Source organism: Mastigoproctus giganteus, chromosome 2 (assembly GCF_048544385.1).
Source record: "Mastigoproctus giganteus isolate SK-2022 chromosome 2, ASM4854438v1, whole genome shotgun sequence".
NCBI lineage: Eukaryota > Metazoa > Arthropoda > Arachnida > Uropygi > Thelyphonidae > Mastigoproctus > Mastigoproctus giganteus.
In genome coordinates, this window is record NC_143576.1 from 11439178 (window position 1) to 11463668 (window position 24491).

The 24491-nt window shown below is 39.3% G+C and overlaps 1 protein-coding gene across 5 annotated transcripts in view; it reads right to left on the reverse strand.

Moving 5' to 3' along the window:
- Positions 1 to 12225: 12225 nt before the first annotated feature.
- The window catches only part of RhoGAP15B (RhoGAP_ARAP and RA_ARAPs domain-containing protein RhoGAP15B), a 228669-nt gene continuing 216403 nt past the window's right edge, over positions 12226 to 24491 (reverse strand). For all 5 annotated transcript variants that reach the window (XM_090388206.1, XM_090388203.1, XM_090388207.1 and 2 more), the window contains exon 19: positions 12226 to 12524. In XM_090388206.1, coding sequence (XP_090244332.1) covers positions 12383 to 12524 — 142 coding nt within the window. In that variant the 3' untranslated portion in view covers positions 12226 to 12382. The remainder of the gene's footprint in view (positions 12525 to 24491) is intronic.

Below are 24491 nucleotides of genomic sequence, written 5' to 3' on the forward strand. Positions count from 1 at the left end.
TATTCGTCTTAACCTGGTAATAAAGGATTTACGTTTTTCTTTAATATGCATTGCGTGAGAAATAAAGCTCAAAGCATCTACTATTATCCACAAATGCTTAATCATCGAGTTATATTTAATTGATTGTCCTTTATACTTAATCAAGGGAGGACGACCTCTTGTTAACTTACCTTTAAGGCAAGATCTGCAGTTTTATTTGTCACGATTTGAAGCATAGGTATATCTGCCCCCTCAGAGGTCAAGTAAAACACGATTCACCATGTCCTCAATGGACCAAAATTATTTTGAACCAAAATGGTCGAATCGTCTGCAGAAGCAACCATAAACATGGCTTCAAATTGTTTACATAACCAAGAATTAAAAACTAATTTCCAGCAGAAGTCCCCACTTCTCAAAACCAAAGGCCGCTGAGAAAAATAATTGGTTAGAAGACTAAAGTTGCATGGAAATCTCGGCCTCCAAGAACCTCACCATGGAACTTGGCCACCAAAGGATGTCAAAGGCTCCTTTTGAAGTCCACAAAGAGGCTGAGCAGATACTCATGGTTTCACTCGGCAATGCCAGAAGAAAGGCAATGTTGTCGTCAATTCCTCTGCGATGTATAAATCCAAATTGTAGTCACAGATGGAATCTTAGAAGTATACTGAAAGGACAGAATTCATGGGGTTACCTTTTTCCTGGAGAATGCATCAGTCAACCCTCTCGGTAGTGGACGAACCAATAGCCAGGCATGTATATAGGTACATTGCATTCACGTAGATCGTAATTTGATGTCAGTATGGATAAACGTTGTGAGTTAGCACTTTGAAGAGGGATGATAGTGGGTGTCTGACGCAAGGGTATCTATCACGGAGGTGGTACAGAAATTGCTCAATCCCCATTTGGAAGTATCAAGAATGTATCGGAAATACACCATTTCTGAAATAACATCTCATCCTGGACAGCGCTGTGGGGGGGAAAAAGTAGATGAATGTGGCCATCGACACCTGTCTCGCATTGTTTCAACCAGCCAGAGTGGCAGTGCCACAAATTAATGCCGACTTCGAGGGAGGTGAGGTTATATGTCCATCCTTGCAGACCATCTGCATCCCTTCATGGTCATCATGCACCCACAGGGCAATGGACTCTTCTGGAAGGACAATGCACCTCCCTACAGAGCTGTGGTGACTAGAACATGGTTTGAAGAGCATTTTTGGGAGTGTGGAGAGGTCCGTTCGAACTTTGGATCCTCCACCCAGGAATGCGACGGAATTATGGTCTGTGGTGCAGCAGGCGTGAATGAAATTTCCCGTGGAGCACTTTTGTGAACTAGTGGACACAATGCCTCTCCATATGACTGCCGTCAGGGCCAAGTGTGGGCTATTATGTAGGTATCCCATTAGTTCTGTCCACTCAGTGTATAAGCAGTTGAGTCTGCTTGCAATGACTTTTTCTAATGCCTTGCTCAGAACAGGTAGCAATGCAATAGGTCTGTAAGGATCTGAGAGGTTTTTCTGGATGTTTGAGTAAGATTTGTAAGTTGGTAATCTTTCATACTCTGGGAAAGATACCTTGAGAAAGACAGGAATTAAATAAAGTTAATAAGGAAGGACAGACAGGATAGGATAGGAAAGGAGGAGGAGAGATTATGCTGTTAAGGGAACCACTCCAGGTGATGGGAGTGTAAGATCATAGGGAAAGTTCCCTATGTTGGAGCCGCTGTAGGTGCTCTGCCCCACATTGGTCAACCCTGCTGACAAGTGTCAGCATCCTACACAATGCCAGTAAGTAGCCACAGCATCTCTGCTAGGATCGGCAAGGAATCATAATGGTACAGTGGTGATCTGTAATGGGCTCGCAAGAACCCAGTTATTTTTTTTTTAAATTTGCCAGCTCATTGTTGAAACGATCATTTATTTTACAAATGAAATCCTGAATGCAATTATTGAGTATCCAGAGCCGAAATTATGGGGGGGCAAGCGGAGCCCCATCCACAGTATTTTAATGGCGCAATCAATCAGTTATGTATTCTAAAATTGCTTCATTTTTGATTTAATTACAGTTGGACCTCTGTTTAACCAACTTCTTTAAACCGAATATTTTAAAATTCTTCTTGGTAATTACATTTAAAATGGTTTCTGTTGAACGAAGAAAATTTCCATGTAACGAACTGATTAGGAGAGAACTTTTGTATGCATTGTTCTCATCTGTGGCCTTTAGGCAATTTAGTTAATTAGAAAGTGCGAATTAAGGGTGAAAGAGATTACCGTTTCACACTGTTAGTGGTGTCTGTAAAACCTATGCAGTCACATACGGAGAAGTCGTGCTAGTCAATGTGCTTTCCATAGCCAGTCAGAGGATTAAGAAGATTCCCGACGTGGATAATAGCCCCTGGTCAACCCGTGTTGTGGTTCCCCTTTACTCCGACAAATGGGCATATGTTTTCGGAGAAGTGAGTGATCCACGCCTTCCAGTAAATTTCTCCATCTATGTTTACATGGTCACAGTAGCTGAATCAGAGTAGTAACATATCTTACTTCTCTGTGAGCTGAAGATCCATGTGATTCCAACATTTTGCACAGTATTCAAAGAACTAGTGAAAGTAGCAATGTAGAGGGGCGGGGGGGGGATTGAGGCAACTAAGATATTATGTAAACTTTACCAAGAAGAAATGTTGGCAAATTTTGAAATTTGTCAAGGCTTTCACTGTGTAGAAAATGTTCTAAATTTTAACGGCAGACAGGCAATAATTAAAAAAAAAAAAAAAAAACCTGTATGCATATCACCAATGTCCAAAAAACCAGCGCGAATTAAGGATGATTGCTAAAGAAATTATGTGGAAACTATAAAGATCAGTTGTGTGTTTGGGCCACGATGTAGCTTGCAGATGGAAATTGTGGGTTGAAGGAATTATCGCGCTTTGTGCAAACATTTTGAATCAGATTAAATATTCTGAATTATCAACTTTTAATTTGGAATTTGGTAACTATTGAGCACTAATGATCGACATTCTGCAGGAGCTCTCTTACCTTTCAGAAGCTTTACAGAATCACTATGGTAAAAAGCAAATAAATTAATTAGAATTATCAATGCTATTCAAAAATTCTGAAGGAAATTATGAAGCTAAAATTGAGAGCATGTTGAAATGGAAAAAATTTGAAGGAATCAAAATCGAAAGAACACATTTAAAAAATTACCTCGTGACAAGTTATTAAATGCATTGTTTTATCTTTAAAGGTTAAGTTATCAATGCAACAGGGTGATTTTAAATTAAATAAAGAAAATAACGATACCATTGAAAGAAATTTTAAACATATGCTACCGGAAATCGTGGAATATGAAAGTAGTAGTAGTGGCGTGACGTGACGTGACCATTGCCTTATACAGAGGGACAATCACCTCCTTTTCCCCGCTAGCAAAATTCCTATATATATCATTGACAAAACCCCATGACCTGCCCTGGCAGCCTGTCTGCATTGCTCAGAAAGTAGTAGTAGTAGTGGCATGTGATGCAAGAAAGCAATTGTATAAGCTTATGCAGCATCAGCCAAAAAAAAAAAAAAAAATCACACCATTCCCTCCAAATGCCTGTCCAGTTCCTCCTTAAATTTATTCAACCTATCAACTTTCCACAATGACAGATGGAAGTTTGTTCCAGCAATTAACCACCCGCTGGCTAAAGGCAAATTTCCGCACAACTATTCTACATCTGTCCTTTCTTAATTTGAATTTATGCCCCCTTAGGTTCGTAATCTGAACAAGTGGAAGGATCCCATCAGAAGCTCAACCCAACATAGGCGTTTAGGCTAAGAGGCCGGATGAACAACACCCCACACTAACACTCACAAAGCTACATAAATCTGGCCTGTACAGAATACTGTTTTCATCACATTGCTTGATGCAGAGTTGGGAGGGAAATAACCAGAGCCCCATGACAATTAACACTATACAATCTGCACCGTGTGAAGAACCTCCACAAAAAATGCACTGTGAGAGAAGGAGATTCTAATGAAGGCCACTGGTTCAGATGCCACCTGAAAAATACAGTTGCATTGATGCCAGGATGCAAAGAACGAACACAAGAGGCCTAGAGGCAAGTAATTTAGTCCAATGAATCCCAGTTTACACTTTTTAGCACCGATGGAGAGGTGTACAAATGGAGAAAACCAAACAAGGCACTAGAATCATCCTGCCTATACAGCACAATGGTTTAAGTGCCTTACATACAGATACCCATGCTCATCACATCTTGCAAGGGGGAACATTGGTACCAACGGCAGACCATCTATAAGAGGATATCTGGTTTGACGAATCCTGTTTCCAACACTATCACGCTGATGGGTATATTGGCATATGTGTTTGTGACATACCCTTGGTGCTGATTCCATTGGAGGGAACTGTGAATGACAGGCATATCTGAAAATTGTTGTGGAGAAGGTATGGACAAGGGTACTTTCAAGATGCCACTACAACAATCCATTATGATAAATGTGCAAAACAGTAATTTGAGGAACATGAAGAAAACAAGCATCTGCCTTGGGCAGCCCGACGAAGATCTTAATCTTATTGAGCATCTGTAAGATGAACTGGAGAGGATGTTCGTAAGAATAATCAAGAACAAATTTATTATATGAAGTCTTCATGCAACTATTCAACACTTTGTTGACTCTGTGCTACATGTTGGAACAGTGATTTGGGGCAATGGTAGTCCAACTTGGTATTATCTCAATTTTAATAAAGTAGCCCAGCAGCAAACAGTGAGTTAGCTTTGCACTGGCAGCAACCCCTCATTTATTAATGGAAAAAAGGTCCAATACAGTTGATATAAGGTTATAATTTGCACATGTCACGATCAGATTTTCAGTGTCTGTAAAAGAATGGATCAGTATCAAGATCATTCAGATTTTGAATGTGGAATAATTGTGGAGGAAAGACGTGTAGATGCCAGTATCTCAACAACAGCCAACAAGGTTAAGTGCTCCCATTTTGTGGTGTTACAAGTTTACCGCAGCTGGCTCAACAGTTGTTGAACCAGAGGCATTGACCATGTATGGGATGGCCATGTGTAGTCAATGCCTGTGGTGAGCATTGTATCTTGTCTCATATCACAGCACAGTGGCCCCTAACCACTTAGTACAATGTAAGAATACCAAGACCAGTATCCATGATACATGCTGAACATTAGCTTGTATGGTCTGTGGCAGTCGATGGCCTTGATGAATACCCAAGCTCACTGCACCTTTAATGGGCATGTCAGCACCAAGACTGGACTAACAACATGTCAATCAATTGACTAACAATCAATGGACACTGCCCATCATAGACTAATGTTATTAGTGGAGTCCCTCAGGGTTCAGTGTTGGGTCCATTATTGTTTTCTGTATTTATAAATGATATTGATGATGGCATATCAAGCTTAATGTCCAGTTTGCAGATGATACAAAGGTTGGCAGGGTTGTTAAGGACACTACTGACACTATGCTGCTGCAATAGGATCTGGAAAGGTTGAGCAGATGGGCTGAGAGGTGGCAAATGAAGTTTAACATTGACAAATGTAAAGTACTACATACGGGAAAGAGCAACGTATAAACTCTGTGGTACTACACTGACATTGGTAGAGAATGAAAAGGACCTGGGGGTAATTGTGCAAGCAGATATGAAGTTCTCTGAGCAGTGCAGACGGGCTGCAAGATTGTCTTGTCAAGGATATACAGGAATTTTTCTAGCAGGGATAAGGAGGTGATTATTCCCTTGTATAAGGCAATGGTCAGGCCACACCTTGAGTACTGTACACAGGTCTGGAGACCTCATTTCAAGAAGGATGTAGAGCTGCTGGAACGAGTACAGAGAAGGGCAACAAGATTAGTGAATGGAACAAAGGGTTGCACTTACGAAGAAAGGCTTAAGTTTTGCAAATTACAGTGTCTGGAGACTAGGTACCAGCGAGGTGATCTGATAGAGGTGTATAAAGCCTTGAATGGTTTGAGCATGCTCAATGCTGATGGGATTCTTCCTCTTGCTCAGAATAATCACCTGAGAGGGCATAAATTCAAACCGAGGAAAGACAGATGTAGGATAGATGTGCGGAAGTTTGCCTTTAGCCAGCGGGTAGTTGGTTGGTGGAACAGACTTCTATCCCTTGTGGAAGTTGATAGTCTAAATAAATTTAATGCTCAGCTAGACAGGTATTTCGAACGAACGGAGGGGTGAAATGGAAGTGGTTTTTTTTTTTTTTTTTTTTTTTGGCTGATACTGCATAAGCTTCCTTTCTTGCATCATATGCCTCTACTAATGCTATTGCTAATGTAGAAACCTGTTGCTTGGCTGAAGAATCCTGTTTCCAAGTCTATCATACTGATAGGCATATCTGCACTTTGAGAAAGTAACATGAGGCAATGGCATCTGGATGCACTATTGGTGTTTGGCAGGTTTGAGACAGTTGTATTATGGGCCACTGTGTTGGGGAATGTTTTCCGATGGTTTCTCTGATCCCCATCAAACTACAGATTGATGGAAACATCTACCTTTCTATCATCACCAACTTAGTACACCTATACATGATGATATTGTATCCATACATCTCTGGTGTCTATCTACAAGACCACACACCACACCACAAGGTATGGCAGGTTGCTAACTTGTTTCAGGAACATGACAATGAATTCTTTGTCCTCTCATGATTGCCCAACTTAACTGATCTCAACCCAAATGAGCACATTTGTGACTTATTGGAAAAGGACATTCAATGCTACAACCATCCACTTGAAAAAGTGCAGGCATTACCAGACACACTGTACAACACATAAGTAGGACACCCTGCAACACTCTGTGGAGAGTCCAGGCCTCGATATTACTGATTGTACTATGGGCAAAATATGGCCCATACAAGGTATTAGATAGGTGTTGTTAACGCAAAACCAACTCAGTGTATTCTTATTTTAGTTGTTTTATTTCATCCAGATTTTAAATGTTAGTATTTGAACTGAAGCATATCTAATTTCAAGCTTTTCTTCAATAGAAATAATTTTATTTCATTAAAAAATTTCCCAAACCCTTACAAAAATTACTTTAGTTTTACTATTATACTATACACTGAATGGACAGAAATCTTAGGATACCTACCTAGTAACGGGTAGGCCCACCTTTCACCTGGATAAGGGCAGTCACGGCAAGGCACTGAGTCCACTAGTTCACAAAAGTGTTCACTGGAATTTTCATCCACGCTTGCTGCACCACTGTCCATAATTCCATCGCATTCCTGGGTGGAGGATCCAAAGCTCGAATGGACCTCTCCACACCATCCCAAAGATGCTCCACAGGGTTCATGTTTGGTGAATGGGGAGGCCATTCCACGGTGGTAAAATATGAATGCTCTTCAAACTATGTCCTAGTCATCAGTTCTGTGGGGAGGTGCATTGTCCTGCCAGAAGAGTCCATTGCCCTGTGGGTGCACAATGACCACGAAAGGATGCAGATGGTCTGCAAGGATGGACACTTAACCTGGACCATTCAGAGATGCATCTAGATGTACCAGAGGTCCCAATATAAGCCAGTTGAACATGCCCAAACCATTACTGACCATCCACCTGCCTGAACAGTTGCTTATTGACACAATTGGTACACAGCTTCGTGCGGTTTCTGTCAGATACATACCCTCCTATCCGCTCGAAATAACTGGAAATGGGACTCATTGGACCAGGAGACCTATCTCCAATCATCCAAGGTCCAGTGCCGATGTTCTTTCACCCAATTGAGAAATAGTCCTGTGTCGTGGTGTTAGAAATGGGACTCTGGTGGGTTAGACGTTCCCATAACCTATTGCAGCTAATCATTGCCTGATGGTCTTGGTAGAGACGTTTCTGGCACCTCCCTCATTGAAGTCAGTGGTGATTTGTGCCACTGCCACTCTCTGGCTGGCTGAAACAATGTGAGACAGATGTTGATGGCCACATTCATCCACTACCTTTCCCCCCCCACAGCACTGTCCACGATGAGATGTCATTTTAGAAATGGCATATTCCTGATACACCTCTTGATACTGTCGAACGAGGATTGTGCAATTTCTGTACTACCTCCGCAATAGTGACCCATGCGTCAGGCACCCACTACAATCCCTCTTTCAAAGTCGGTTAACTCATGTTTACCCATAATTGGGATTGAATTACTGTCTACGTGAATGCCATGTACCTATATACGTGCCAAGTGGTGGGTTCGTCTACTAGCAAGAGGGGTGACAGAGTCGCATTGCCCAGGAACCAAGTATCTCGTGAATTCTGTCCTTTCAATGTACATTATACTGTATATAACTTCATTTGGGTTTCTATGCAACTGTTCTGATGCAGTAAGAATAATATACGCATAATTAGAAACTTCCAGTCATATAACTGAACATGGGATTATTCTATGAGTGACATCTTTAAACTTATGTTTGCGGTTGTCTCAGTCCCATGATGCTTGACTAGCCACAGTAATTTCTGGATGGAATTTAAATCTAAATCTTGTTATAAAGAAGGTGCACCTACTATCATTTTATTTATTCAAAGCTTATTGATCCTGCACAACTCTTACTATTGTTGTTGAAACAACAACAGCAAAAGTCAGTGGTTTTATTTGTGATCCACTGTAAATTTACTTCAAAATTCAAATTTTATCATTAAAAAAAAACAAAAAAGATTTCTGCTTTACGCATCCATACTGAATATTTTAAAATTAAAAATTGGGTAAAACAGATTTGCAACAGTTTAATGCACAATCAGAGACTTGCATTAATGACTTTTCAAATTTAACCAATATGTAATTCATCACAAAAGGACACTGGAAACCATCTTCGTATACGTTCATGGCTGAAGAACTAATCTAAGTGACAGTAAAAGAATCGATGCCATAACAAGGTGCACTAACTCACGTGAAGTCTGCAGTGGCTGCAACAACAAAACTAACTACAAGTTGGTCTACAGCATCAATGATGTGAGCAAGATAGGTAGTATTCTCCTGAAAAAATAAGGACCAGTGACTAACCACAGTGAAAGAGATAAGATCTCTTTCTCTTTCACTCACACATGTGGCATTCCACAGAAAGTGATAGTACTTATATGTAACCATTGGAGATGCAGGAAAAATTCTGTCCCTTGCAATATTTCCTGCTAACACTGACAAAGAGAAAATTTAAATCTCAAGAGAAGTATGACGAGAGCATATTATATCTAGCTAGAAGGATGTTTTTCTGATGATGTGAAATCAGAAATAAGCTCTTAAAATCGGTATGACTACAGGAAATGAAATGCAAGAAGCTAGATATTTTAGGGCTTGCTGAAATTATATTAATTCAGGATCACACACACAAAAGTATCTACAAATCACTAACAGATACCAAGCCATTTCGGAAAGAGTTATCACAATCAAATTAAAAGGAGAGCCTTTCAATATTTCACTAATATAAGTTTGTGCAGCAACCTGCTAGCAACAGTGAAGAAGACAGAAGTTTTATGATCAAATACAAAAAAAAAAAAAAAAATAAATAAATAAATAAAACCGGTCAAGCCATGAAAAACAGTAAATAATCATAATAATAATGGGAAATTGGAATGAAAAGTAGGAAAAGGGAAAGATGCAAGCATTACAAAAACATTTGGACCTGGAAAGAGAAATCAAAAAGGAGAAAGACAAATTCAATTTTCTAAAGAAAACAAAATAACATCCACAAATGTTTTCAACATCCTCTGACAAGATTGTGGATTTCGTAAAGCCCCAGAAATCTAAAAAGAAACTAAACTGACTTTTAATTTCAACAACAGGTTACGGAACATTTTTCAGAATGTTAGTTATACCAGCCCTGGGTATGTTAAAACATACACATGAGCTGACATAGGTGGTTAAAGCATGTTATGCAGAGGTCACCACTGACTGTTTCTTCTTTGCCTAACGTTGCTCAATTGCTCAATATGGTTTGCTCAATGAGATATATGTAATGTCTACTGATTTTCTTCCTTTGTTCAAACACCCACTTCAAAATCTGGTGTTGAAGACTAGTACAGTCAATCCTCGTATAACACGTGTTTACATTACACGAATTCAATCATACACGATTTATAAATAGGGGAACGATATCTTATATAACACGAACCGAATTCGCTTATGCACGATTCGCCTTTGTGTTTACAAGAAATGGCAGTCGAACACGGAATCACCCCAACTGAACGCAACACGATAGGAATGAAGAGAAGATTCTGAAAATGTATTTATGTGTTTTATATCAGTGAAGGGGAAACACATTTCACCATAATAACGTAAAAACCAACACAATTCCAGCTATCGGTATAATCGCAAATGCAATTAGATCGAGTTTACTACCAGTTTATAACAGATTCCACTAGCAGAAACGCAACTGGAAATTGTTTTTATTGCTTTATGGTAGTAACCCCTAGAAATGTGCTTTAGTAAAATGTGAGGTGTTAATAGTGTATCTCTGTCTTTACGGTGTTGTTTATTCAGTTGCTACACGCGCGCAGCTTTGTTTATGTGTATCAAGTGTGCCTCCTCGTTTTGTAATTGTGCTTTATTCCCTAAAATCGAGTAAAATATTTAAAAGGTGTGAAAAGGAAGCGTCCTGGTGAAGACATTGCAGATTCAGAGAGAAAAAGAAAAGCAATATCGATAAACAGAGGCAGACTGGGTCAAAAATTCTTACCTGGGAAAATTTATAGTGGCCTCATACTACAGTTTATGGCCAAAATCACACCGGCCTCCGGCCCACCAAGGTTTCCCCGGTAAGGTTCATGGCCAGTCCGCCACTGTCGATAGAGAAAAAATATGAAACTGTGAAACGCTTTGAGCGAAATTATTATTATTATTATTATTATTATTATTATTATTAGCCATATGGTACAAGGAAGCCTGAGGCTTATGCTGCACCAGCGGAAAAAAAAAAAAAAAATTCCCAAATTACCCCCTGAGAGAGAGAGAGAGAGAGAGAGAGAGAGAGAGAGAGAGAGAGAGAGAGAGAGAGAGAGAGAGAAGTGGAAAGGAATCACCAACAAAGAGGAGAATGATGATATCCAGCTCAGGACCCTGGGTTTGCCAAGCCCATACTCACCAGATGTGAGCCCCCGGGGTTATACGAAAGACCATGTGATATTGCACGTGCAACAGACCTAAATGAGGCAACGCCGAGAATTACAAAAAATGCAGAGAAAATAAAAACAACTTTCATAGCAGGAACAACTCAAAGTGTAATTAAAATCCATTAGATTAAGACACAAAGAATTGGAAGAGATGCAACGGCTCTTTTTTGTTTGATTTTCTATCCAATTGTTTGGATAGAAAATCAAACAAAAAACAAGTTTGCTTACGATAGAAGCAAAAGCATTAACAACATTTTATTACGTAATAGTTGTAATAAAATACGTAAGTATTTTATTACGACTATTTATTGTGTTTGGTAATGTTTTGGTTACAAATGTGTGTTCAATCTTGGGTGGTCAGCACCTAACTCTATTTTTCCCATAGGGCCTGTTGTTTATATTGCATGATTTTGCATTGCACAAGGGTTTCTAGGAACACAACTATCGTGCTACACGAGGACTGACTGTATATCAGCTGTAATTCGTGGTAATTTACCATCCTTTATAAGTCAGCTAATTACTTAAATTATTTATTAGGCAACTTTAGATACCTACCCAATTCTCTGTCTTGAGCGATATTTAGTTTTGTGCTGTTATTCAGCCTTACCTTCCTTGTAAATTTTCAGGAGCAGCAAATGCCATTCACAAAGGGCGATATTTCTTCATTCAAATCATTTGATAAATTCATCTGTATGAATTTATTTATTTTTAATGTACCAGCTATACACAGAGAGAAGCAAATTTGAGTTCAATTTTTATTATAAAAAAAATTAAAACTTGAAAAAAGACACTGCATTTATCAATAAGAAAAATATATATAAAAAAAACATACATGAGTGGGTGGATGAGGGGGAAGAACATTCACAAAGCTGTATAAAAGTTTTTAGAAAACTACAAAGTTTTGTAATCAAAACTGAAAAATTATTACTTAAAATTTTCTTATATGAATTATAATTTTTAAAGCACTGGCAAATTTGTGTGCCAAAATATCCTGAGCTTCATGGCACGAAACCAGCAGTTATTACATTTTATGTACATATATTACTTTATATTTGCAATTACTTTCTATATAATAAAACTATAAACATTTTCAAAAACTACATAAAAAATATAGCTTGCAGTAAATGTTATACACTGTACATTGTGACATTACATTTTTTAAGAATAAACTATTTGGTTTAAAAAAATAATTGCACAACTGTCGGTATGCAAAACCACTATCACAAATTTCAGCTTACAGTTTTCTTGATTTAGGCACCGGGTTCAAGAAACATTATGTTCTTTCAACTCAATAAATCAACTATATTAGAAACTGGAAGTAAATTCTTTGGGTGTTCCCCAGATAGCATGGCAGCCAGCCACTTATGGTACTCATCTTCAGCAGTGCAGCAGACAGTCCATCCAAAATATGGATTTTCTTTTGTTCTGTAAACATAAAAATGTGAATAATTTAGTCAGAAATTTTTCCCATTAAATTTTATTTCATCAAACAGAAAATGACAAAGTTCTATAACCAGGCTTTTTTGTTATGTTTTACTTGATAAACTAGTAAGAAGTCTGAATTTTTGAAGGCCCAGCACTAAATCCCATAGGGTTCAAGTGCTGGGCTCTTTCTTGTTTTCAATATTTATTAATAATACTGATGCAGGCATATTAAGCTTGCAGACGATATAAAGGTTTATAGGGGTGATTATTCACAGGAATTCACAACAAGACCTACAATAATTAGACAGATGGGTTGAGAAATGGCAATTGAGGTTTAATATTGAGAAATGCAAGGTACTGCATACGGGTAGCAGTAATCCCAGAATAACATACCAATTGTGTGGTACCACACTCAAGGTAATGGAGAACAAAAAAACAACTGAAAACTGGTAAAATAATGAGCACTTAAAACTTGTGTGAAGTGTAATCTGCCTTTAATTTCTTAAAGAATTAAAGATTATTCTCAGACACTTTGTGATATTTCCTGTACCATTTCTTCAGTCTGAACAACAGAACTTCAGCTGGGATTACTGCTACCCATATGCAGTACTTTATAGGGGTGATTTATGAATGGTAAACTTCAAATGCCACTTCTCAACCTATCTGCCTAATTTTTCTAGATCTTGTTGCAATCCAGTCAACCCGAATTTCAACTTAAATTATCACAGACAAAAGCTGATGAAACAGAATTACGTGATAAATAAATAGATACTGAGGATATTATTGCACAATAATGACCAAGATTTTATTTATTTTTTTAAATAATTCTGATTTAGTGAATAATTAAGTCAAAATAAGATTTAAGTATCAGCCACACAGAAAGGAAAGCACAGGCTTTTGCTGCACCAGGCAGAAAAAAAAAAAAAAAGGAAAGAAAAGAAAAGGTAACAGTTCTCTATCTTCTGACTTCCCCAATAATGCTGGTGTTTCTCAAAGTTCAGTTCTCCCATTCTTTTCTCTTGTACGATAATGACTTTCTTCCATTTACTGGAAATCTTATCCATAGTTTTGCTAATGATGGCACTTTGCATTTCACTTCCAGATTGAGAAACCTTGCCCTGCACAAACAGCTTCAACTTCTTAAATGGTGATCTCCAGGTAATTCTCCATTGGAGCAAAGATAACTTAGTTAATTTCATTCCTCCTAAGACTCAATCCTGTCTTATATCTCACAAAAAGCATTCTCCTGCTCCTATGCTTTCTAGACAAGATTATATATCGCTATTAGAGATTATCTTGATTTCTTATCTCTCTTGGCATAAGCACATCACAAATAGTGCTTCCTCTGCATCGAAAAACTGGGTTTTCTCTTTTGTTGTCAGTGTTACTTTTCTTTTAAATAACTACACATTCTGTACAAATCTAAAAACTGCCCTACCATAGAATAATGTTCCATTTGTACATATCTCGAATCCACCCTACCACAGAATAATGTTCCCACATCTGGGGCAGTGCCCTCATAACCTCTCTCATGCTTTTAGACTCCATTCAAGAGAGGGGAGGCAGGTTAATTAAAGACTGATCTCTTACAAAGAATCTCCACTCTGTCTCACAGAAATTCTGTTTCTGCTGCATGCCTTTTCTATAGATACTTTCACGGGCAATGTTTTTCTGGATTGGTTTCCATAATTTCCCCCCCTCTCTTTCTCTTACAAAACAGTCCAAATACATGCAGCAACCAGTCAGCATCCTTTTCACTGTCTAGCTTCAAACTCAGAACCAACTTTTCTTCTTCCTCAATTATTCCTTCAACTTCTGTTTTCTGGAACAACATTCACATGCATTTCCTAAAAATTACAATTTACAGAAACTTAAGTGCAATGTCAACAATTTTCTCAACCTTCAACCCACACATGGTACTACAGTTATTTTTTTTTTAATGAAAACTCCAAACATGAGAGGTATTAGAACTAACAGAACTTAGTACTGTGCATGGGATGGGAGTTGAGAAGATGAAAGAAGATATTTGTTGACATTAGACTTGAACTTCTGTAGACCAATTTTTCAGGAAATACATATGAAGGAAGATGGTTCCAGAAAACAGCAGTTGAATGAAAAAACGAGGAAGATGAAAAGTTTGTTCTGTGAGATTGAAGTTGGACATTAAATGGATGTTAGCTGGTGTCGGCACATGCTTCATCGGACTGTTTTGAAAGAGACAGCGGGAATTGAAGAAGCCAATTCAGAAGAATAGTGTCCATGGGAGTATACATAGAAAAGGCATGAAGCAGAAACAGAACGTCTATGAGACAGCGAGCGGAGAGACTCTGTTGGAGACGAGTCATTAATTAACCTAATTGTCCTCTTCTGAATGGAATCTAAAGGTTTTGGGGGCACTGCCCCAGATATGGGAAGAATATTCCATGGTAGGGCAGATTTGCGATTTGTACAGAGTGAACAGCTGTTTGGAAGACAAGTAACACAGAGCGAAAGAGAAAACCAAGTTTTTTAGATGGAGAGAAAGCAATATTTGTAATGTGCTTGTACCAAGAGAGATTAGAAGTCAGGGTAATCCCCAAAAGAGATATCTTCTTGCCTAGAAATCAGAGTGTCACCAAAGATAAGCATAGGAGCAGAACAATATTTTTTGCAAGATATAAGACAGGACTGAGTTAAAGAAGGATTGAAATCAACTAAGCTGCCTTTGCCCCACTGAAGCATGGTGAGGCTTCTCAAACTGGAAAGTGAAATGCAATGTGCTATCATCAGCCAAACTATGGATAGAATTCCCAGTCAATTGTAGAAGGTCATTAATATACAAGAGGATAAGAGTGGAAGAAAGAATTGAACCCTGGAGGCCACCAGCATTAGTGGAGAAGTTAGACGACAGACAGCCATCTACCATCACCCTCAGTGAGCAGTCAGAGAGAAAACTAGATAACCAATTACAAAAAAAAACATTTGGCAAATCATAAGATGGAAGCTTGTTTAGAAGACCTTTATGCCAAACACGATCAAAAGCCTTTGAGATGTCAAGAGCAACTACTTGTGTTTCACCGAACCTTTCCATTGAATTAGTCCATAAATGGGTAACATAAGCCAAAATATCACCAGTGGATCGCCACTGACAGAATCCATACTGGCAATCGTTGATCAGATGGAAGGTTTCTAGGTAATTTAAGAGTTGGCGGTTTAATCGATTTCTCCATTACTTTAGAAAGAGTAGAAGTAATTGCAATGGGATGATAATCAGTCTGCTGACGAGGCTACTAGGAGACGGTCGTGTTCAAAGCAGCTAAGTGGATTTTTCTTATTTATTGATTTGAAATTATTGTTTTTCTAAAACTTTTGATTTAAATTTAGTAGTATAACATTATTTTGTGATTTTCTGATTAATTTGGTGTATTTATTCTTTACTCGGCCTTGTAATTGCATAAAAGTATCGGTAAGGGTATCCACTTGTTTGCAACTCCGCTGAACGAGAAGTTCTTTAGCCATATTTAGACGCTTGATTGAATATTTTTTTACATCGAATTATTTCTGTAAGTAGCTTATAGACGTAGTAAGCATCGTTAGTTTATTCTGAATTGAGACAGCGAGATTTGAAAGTTAATTAATACTTAAGTGTCCGTAGATTACCGTTCGTAACTTTCCCGCCTTTGTGATATGATAGTTATATACCATACTAGATAGCGTTAGTTGAACTTCGTTAGCAGTTAAATTGTACTTTTAAATAAATACATATAACGACTTAGATTACAAATGTAATATAATTAATTATATTTAACATAATTAATAACATAACATAATTAATTATAATTAATTAATTAATTAATTAATAGAACCATGACTCAGACAAGAGCAGCAAAGCAAAAGGCTCAAGCTAATGGAAGTGCTGTGGCTCAGTGTAGAACTGAGGGGGGGCAGTTGTCCTCTGACTCACAGCCTTATAAAATGCACTGTTTGCAGAGCAATCGGGTACGGGACATGATACTGCCATGGAGGATGTCTTTGTGTGTGCACGATGCAAGGAGTGTATCGATATCAGGCAACAACTCAGCGTTCTTGTGGGCCTATATGAGAGCTTGAAGGACAGGGCAGATGCCCTCGAAGAAACTGAATTGAGGGGCCCATCAAGCTCTCAGCTGCCCACATCAACGCCAGAGCTTGCACTTGGGCATCACTTGGTTGATATGCAACCAAGTTACAAAGGAGGTTAGGCAGGCGAAGGCAGATTACGAGAAATCCTTGGCAAGGGATGCAAAGAAAAACAGCAAAGAGTTCTTTACTTATGTAAACTCTAGAAGGAAGGGGATGAATCAGATTGGTCCACTTGATATTGATGGGTCAACTGTTGATGATCCTGCTAAGGTAGCTAACAAACTAAATGAATATTTTGCATCGACATTCACACATGAGGAGCTATTCAGCAAGGGGAATGCCAGAGGTGTATTCAACTCTAGCAGTAAGCTACAGAATCTTGAAATAACTGGGAGTAAAGTGGAGGAGAAACTGTTGAAGATAAACACAAGAAAGGCACCCGGGGTGGATGGGATCTATCCAGTTATATTAAAGGAGGCAGCAAAGGAAGTAAGCAAACCCTTAGCCATAATTATGAGAGCTTCCTTGGACTCAGGGGAGGTACCCATAGACTGGAAATGTGCAAATGTGACCCCAATTCACAAAGGAGGATCAAAGGCTGACACAAGTAATTATAGACCTGTGAGTTTAACTTCTGTTCCAGGAAAATTATTGGAGGCACTGATTAAAGAAGCACTGCAGGATCATTTAGACAAGACTTCAGTTATAGCTCAGACACAGCATGGTTTTGTTAAGGGGAAGTCTTGCCTGACCAACTTGATTGGATACTATGATGCAGTCACAAAAGAACTGGATGCAGGGAATAACTTTGATATTATATACTTGGATCTTAGAAAGGCTTTTGATACTGTTGCACATGGAAGACTGCTACACAAATTGGAGCAGTGTGACATTGGAGGCAAATTGCTGCTATGGATAAAGGGGTGGTTGAGGGGGAGAAGACAGAGAGTGGTAATCAATGGACACTGCTCATAGTGGACTAATGTTATTAGTGGAGTCCCTCAGGGCTCAGTGTTGGGTCCATTATTGTTTTCTGTATTTATAAATGATATTGATGATGGTATATCATCAATATCATTTTTGATGGTATATCAAGCTTAATGTCCAAGTTTGCAGATGATACAAAGGTTGGCAGGGTTGTCAAGGACACTACTGACACTATGCTGCTGCAACAGGATCTGGAAAGGTTGAGCAGATGGGCTGAGAGGCGGCAAATGAAATTTAACATTGACAAATGTAAAGTACTACACATGGGAAACAGCAACCCCAGAGCAACGTATCAACTCTGTGGTACTACACTGACAGTGGTAGAGAATGAAAGGGACTTGGGGGTGGTTGTGCAGGCAGATATGAAGTTCTCTGAGCAGTGCAGACGGGCTGCAAGAGTAGCTCATGGAGTATTGTCAATGATATACAAGAATTTTTCCAGCAGGGATAAGGAAGTGATTATTCCATTGTATAAGGCAATGGTCAGGCCACACCTAGAGTACTGTATACAGGTCTGGAGGCCTCATTTCAAGAAGGATGTAGAGATGCTGGAACGAGTACAGAGAAGGGCAAAAAGAATAGTGAATGGAACAAAGGGGTGCTCTTACGAAGAAAGGCTTAAGTTTTGCAAATTACAGTGTCTGGAGACTAGGCACCAGCGAGGTGATCTGATAGAGGTGTATAAAGCCTTGAATGGTTTAAGCATGCTCAATGCTGATGGGATTCTTCCTCTAGCTCAGAAAAATCACCTGAGAGGGCATAAATTCAAATTGAGGAAAGACAGATGTAGGATAGACGTGCGGAAATCTGCCTTTAGCCAGTGGGTGGTTGGTTGGTGGAACAGTCTTCCATCCCTTGTGGTGGAAGTTGATAGCCTAAATAAGTTTAAGGCTTAGCTGGACAGGTATTTTGAACGAACAGAGGAGTGAAATGGAAGTGGGTTTTTTTTTTTTTTTTTTTTTTGGCTGATGCTGCATAAGCTTGCTTTCTTGCATCAAATGCCTCTGCTAATGGTAATCACGTGACACAGCGGCAACCCCCCAAGGCAAAATGCGCTGGTCCCGAAGGAACTAGTAGTTGTTGGTGACTCTATTGTCAGGGAAACGGGGAACGTGCTTTGTAAAAAGGATAGGTGGAACAGGACCAGGGTATGTCTGCCAGGGGCAAAGGTTGATGACGTTGTAGAGCGAATATCATCTTTTAAGGGCACAAAAGGTGATATAGTTGTACACGTTGGCACTAATGATATTAAGAGTAGGAGACCGGCAGAATTACTTAACAAGTACAGGTCACTGTTGAACAAAAGCCGAGAATTAGGGTTGAATTTGAAAGTGTCTGCAATTCTGCCCAGACACGATAGGAGGGAATATATGATGAGAGCCTTGTCGATCAATTCGGCCCTGGAAAGATTGTGCAAGGCTCAAGGGGTAGAATTTTTTTCAGCCTGGACTGTACTTGCTAACAGGAGAGATTGCTTCTACAGTGATGGGATACACTTAAATAGAAAGGGTGCAAGAATATTTGCTGATGCTATTGAGGCAGTGTTAGGTGGGTCGGAAAACTGCTAGCTTGGGGGGAGACAAAGACCAATAGATTGACAGTAGCCACTGGCAGAGGCGAAAGAGATTCTTGCACTGCTTCTATTAGAATGAGCAGAAGCCTGAAAAACAAGATGCATGATATTTCAGAGACTGCTGGGAGCCATTGAGGTACAAGTAAACACATGGGTTGTGTTAGGGTAGCTAAGAATAGAAACAGGTGCAGGTATACTTGCGTGTACACCAATGCTAGGAGTTTAGTAAATAAATTTGATGAATTTGAGGTATTGCTCAAAACATCAAAGGCAGATATTGTTGGGATATCAGAGACGTGGTGTCACACAGATATAAGGGATGCAGAACTGGAATTTGGTGAGTACAACGTCTACAGAAAGGATAGACAGGATAGGAAGGGGTTATGCTATTAGTTAAGAAACACATAAAAACCAAGGAAGTGAAGCCAGTCGACATCGCTGGACAGTGCAGTGTTGAGTCAGTTTAGTGTGACATAAGCATTGGGAGATCAAAATTGAGAGTAGGAGTGTGCTATAGGCCTAATGACTCTGATGAGTATAATAAGAAACTGTACAGGGAAATAGAGTGGGCCAGTAAATCAGAGAGTCTTATAATGGGAGATTTTAATTTCCCAGATATTGACTGGAATTTGGGGGCTGGTCACTCACACACTAGCAGGGCTTTTGTGGATTTATTGGATGATTGTTTTCTACATCAGCATGTTCGGGAGGCAACTAGAGGGAGTAATACTCTTGATTTGATTATCAGCAGTGATTCTTCATGCATTAAGAATCTGCAGATAAATGAACCACTAGGTGGCAGTGATCACAGTGTGCTGAAGTGGGATTTACTCAAAGAGGTAACTACCATTAGGGGTAAATGGAAGGGTTATTGCTTCCGTAAAGGCGACTACGATGGACTGAGACAGTATTTAAATTCTATACAGTGGGACCAACTGATGATGTTACCAACAGCAAATTCAAAATGGGAAGCATTCAAAGAATTAATCTTGGAAGCTACTAGGCTTTACATACCAACTAAGAAATATTGTTCAAGGCTTAGGCCAAAATGGATGTCAGATGAACTAATGAGGCATATGGCAGAGAAGAAAAATGCATGGGATACTTACAAATTAACACATGACACAGAAGCCTATGATAGACACAAGTTGATATGCAACCAAGTTACAAAGGAGGTTAGGCAGGCGATGGCAGATTACGTGAAATCCTTGGCAAGGGATGCAAAAAAAACAGCAAAGAGTTCTTTACTTATGTAAACTCTAGAAGGAGGGGATGAATCAGATTGATCCACTTGATATTGATGGGTGAACTGTTGATGACCCTGCTCAGGTAGCTATCAAACTAAATGAATATTTTGCATCGACATTCACACATCAGGAGTTATTCAGTGAGGGGAATGCCAGAGGTGTATTCAACTCTAGCAGTAAGCTACAGAATCTTGAAATAACTGGGAGTAAAGTGGAGGAGAAACTGTTGAAGATAAACACAAGAAAGGCACCTGGGGTGGATGGGATCTATCCAGTTATATTAAAGGAGGCAGCAAAGGAAGTAAGCAAACCCTTAGCCATAATTATGAGAGCTTCCTTGGACTCAGGGGAGGTACCCATAGACTGGAAATGTGCAAATGTGACCCCAATTCACAAAGGAGGATCAAAGGCTGACACAAGTAATTATAGACCTGTGAGCTTAACTTCTGTTCCAGGAAACTTAATGGAGGCACTGGTTAAAGAAGCACTGCAGGATCATTTAGACAAGACTTCAGTTATAGCTCGGACACAGCATGGTTTTGTTAAGGAGAAGTCTTGCCTGACCAATTTGATTGGATATTATGATGCAGTCACAAAAGAACTGGATGCAGGGAATAGCTTTGATATTATATACTTGGATCTTAGAAAGGCTTTTGATACTGTTACACATGGAGGACTGCTGCACAAACTGGAGCAGTGTGGCATTGGAGGCAAAGTGCTGCTATGGATAAAGGGGTAGTTGAGGGGGAGAAGACAGAGTAATAATCAATGGACCCTGCTCATCGTAGACTAATGTTATTAGTGGAGTCCCTCAGGGTTCAGTATTGGGTCCATTATTGTTTTCTGTATTTATAAATGATATTGATGATGGTATATCAAGCTTAATGTCCAAGTTGACTGCTACACAAATTGGAGCAGTGACATTAGAGGCAAATTGCTGCTATGGATAAAGGGGTGGTTGAGGGGGAGAAGACAGAGAGTGGTAATCAATGGACACTGCTCATCGTGGACTAATGTTATTAGTGGAGTCCCTCAGGGCTCAGTGTTGGGTCCATTATTGTTTTCTGTATTTATAAATGATATTGATGATGGTATATCAAGCTTAATGTCCAAGTTTCCAGACGATTGGCAGGGTTGTCAAGGACACTACTCACACTATGCTGCTGCAACAGGATCTGGAAAGGTTGAGCAGATGGGCTGAGAGATGGCAAATGAAGTTTAACATTGACAAATGTAAAGTACTACAAATGGGAAACAGCAACCCCAGAGCAACGTATCAACTCTGTGTTACTACACTGACAGTGGTAGAGAATGAAAGGGACTTGGGGGTGGTTGTGCAGGCAGATATGAAGTTCTCTGAGCAGTGCAGACGGGCTGCAAGAGTAGTTCATGGAGTATTGTCAATGATATACAGGAATTTTTCCAGCAGGGATAAGGAGGTGATTATTCCCTTGTATAAGGCAATGGTCAGGCCGCTCCTATAGTACTGTATATAGGTCTGGAGGCCTCATTTCAAGAAGGATGTAGAGCTGCTGGAACGAGTGCAGAGAAGGGCAACAAGATTAGTGAATGGAACAAAGGGGTGCTCTTACGAAGAAAGGCTTAAGTTTTGCAAATTACAGTGTCTGGAGACTAGGCACCGGCGAGGTGATCTGATAGAGGTGTATAAAGGCTTGAATGGTTTGAGCATGCTCAATGCTGATGGGATTCTTCCTCTAGCTCAGAATAATCACCTGAGAGGGCATAAATTGAAATTGAGGAAAGACAGATGTAGGATAGACGTGCAGAAATTTGCCTTTAGCCAGCGGGTGGTTGGTTGGTGAAACAGACTTCCATTCCTTGTAGTGGAGGTTGATAGCCTAAATAAGTTTAAGGCTTAGCTGGACAAGTATTTTGAACGAACAGAGGGGTGAAGTGGAAATGGTTTTTTTTTTTTTTTTGGTTGATGCTGCATAAGCTTGCTTTCTTGCATCAAATGCCTCTACTAATGCTAATGCTAATAATTGGATGGGAGGGATTTGTCATCCTTTTTAGGAACTGGCTGGATATAAGCAAATTTACAAGCAGAAGGAAAAACACATTTGGAATAAGAAAGTAAAAAAGGGGGCAAAGAACAGGAGTAAGTTCAGGAGCACAGGTTTTGAGAACAAGTGGAGAAATACCATCGGGACCTGGAGCTTTCTTGGCATCAAGATTCGTCAAAATCCTTCTGACATCCTTTTGACGGAAAACCATAGGAGGCATTGAATGGAGCGTGTTGGGAATGGTGGGAGGTGTTTTACCAAGATCATTAATACATGAGCTGGAAGAAAAATGGGATGCTAGCAGGTCAGCTTTATCCTTGGCTGAAGTGACAACAGAACCATCTGGTTTGGACAGAGGTGGGAGCAGAGATGGGCAAAAGTTGCGGCCAATAGCTTTGGCAAGAGACCAGAATGCTCGGCTACCATTAGGGCAAGAAGCAAGTTTTCTACTCTTAGCCCGTTCAAACTCTAGTTTGGACTGATTAATAACTGCTTTTCAATTGTTCCAAAGTTGTTGATCAGACGGAAGGTTTCTAGATAATTGAAAAGTTAGCAGTTAATTGATTTCTCCATTACTTTAGAAAGAGTAGAAGTAATTGCAATGGGACAATAATTTGATGAGAGTAATTTGTCACCCTTTTTAAGAACTGGCTGGATATGAGCAAATTTCCAAGTAGAAGGAAAAACACCTTTGGAATAAGAAAGTGAAAAAAGGTGGCAAAGAACAGGAGGAGTAAGTTCAGGGGTGCAGGTTTAGAGAACAAGTGGAGAAATACGTGGAGAAAAAAGCTCCAGATCCATCAAGATCTGGAGCTTTCTTAGCATCAAAATTCATCAAAATCATTCTGACATCCTTTTGATGGAAGACAACAGGAGACTTTGAATGTAGCATGTTGGGAATGGTGGGAGGTGTTTTACCAAGATCTTTAATACATGAGTTGGAAGAAAAATGGGATGCTAGCAGGTCAGCTTTATCCTTGGCTGAAGTGACAATAGAAACATCTCGTTTTGACAGAGGTGGGAGCAGATATGGGAAAAAGTTGCGGCCAATAGCTTTGGCAAGAGACCAGAATGCTCGGCTACCATTAGGGCAAGAAGCAAGTTTTTTACTTTTAGCCTGGTCAAAATCAAAATAGTTTGGACTGATTAATAATTGCATTACAATTGTTGCGAGCTTTGGTGTAGGCAGACAATAAAACTGGAGAATTGGAAGCAAGCCAATTACGATATGCAACATTTTTCTCTTGAACAGCCTTAGTACATTTATTGGAAAACCAAGATTTAGATAAAGGCTTACTCAAAAAAGTTATTTCTGATGAAAGTGGGGTTGTAATTGAAGAAGACTGTACCCATTGAAACGAAACAGTTTTGAAAAAAATTATGTAGGACTACAAGCCCAAAGACATATTCAACGTTGATGAAGCAGGTATATTTTTTAAATGTTTGCCAAACAGGACATTGACTTTTAAAGGTGACAAATGTGTAGGTGATAAAAATAGTAAGGAAAGAATTACAGTTTTGATTGGTGCAAATATGGCTGGTAATGAAAAACTGAAGCTTTTGGTAATAGGCAAAAGTAAACAACCCTGATGTTTCAAAGGAGTAAAGTCATTAGAGTTGGACTAGAACTACAACAAAAAAGCTTGGATGACAAGTGAAATTTTTGAACAGTGGATTTTAAATTTCGATAGAAAGAAAACAGAAAAATCGATTTGATTGTCAACATCTGCCCTGCCCACCTTCACTCGATAATTTCGAAACTTACAAGTGCGAAGCTTATTTTCTTCCCTCCGAATACCACGTCTAAACTGCAGCCAACGGACCAAGGCATAATCAAAAATTTGAAAATGCACTTCCAAAGGCGCATACTAAAAAAAAATTATACTGAGAATAGAAACCAACCAACCTATAGATTCTGTTTTAGATTTGCAGATGTGCATATCAGAGTTGGCGAAAGTATGCAGTCAATATGTGACAGAAACAACGATTAAGAATTGTTTTGCAAAAGCAGGTTTTGCTAAAACACCAATTAACA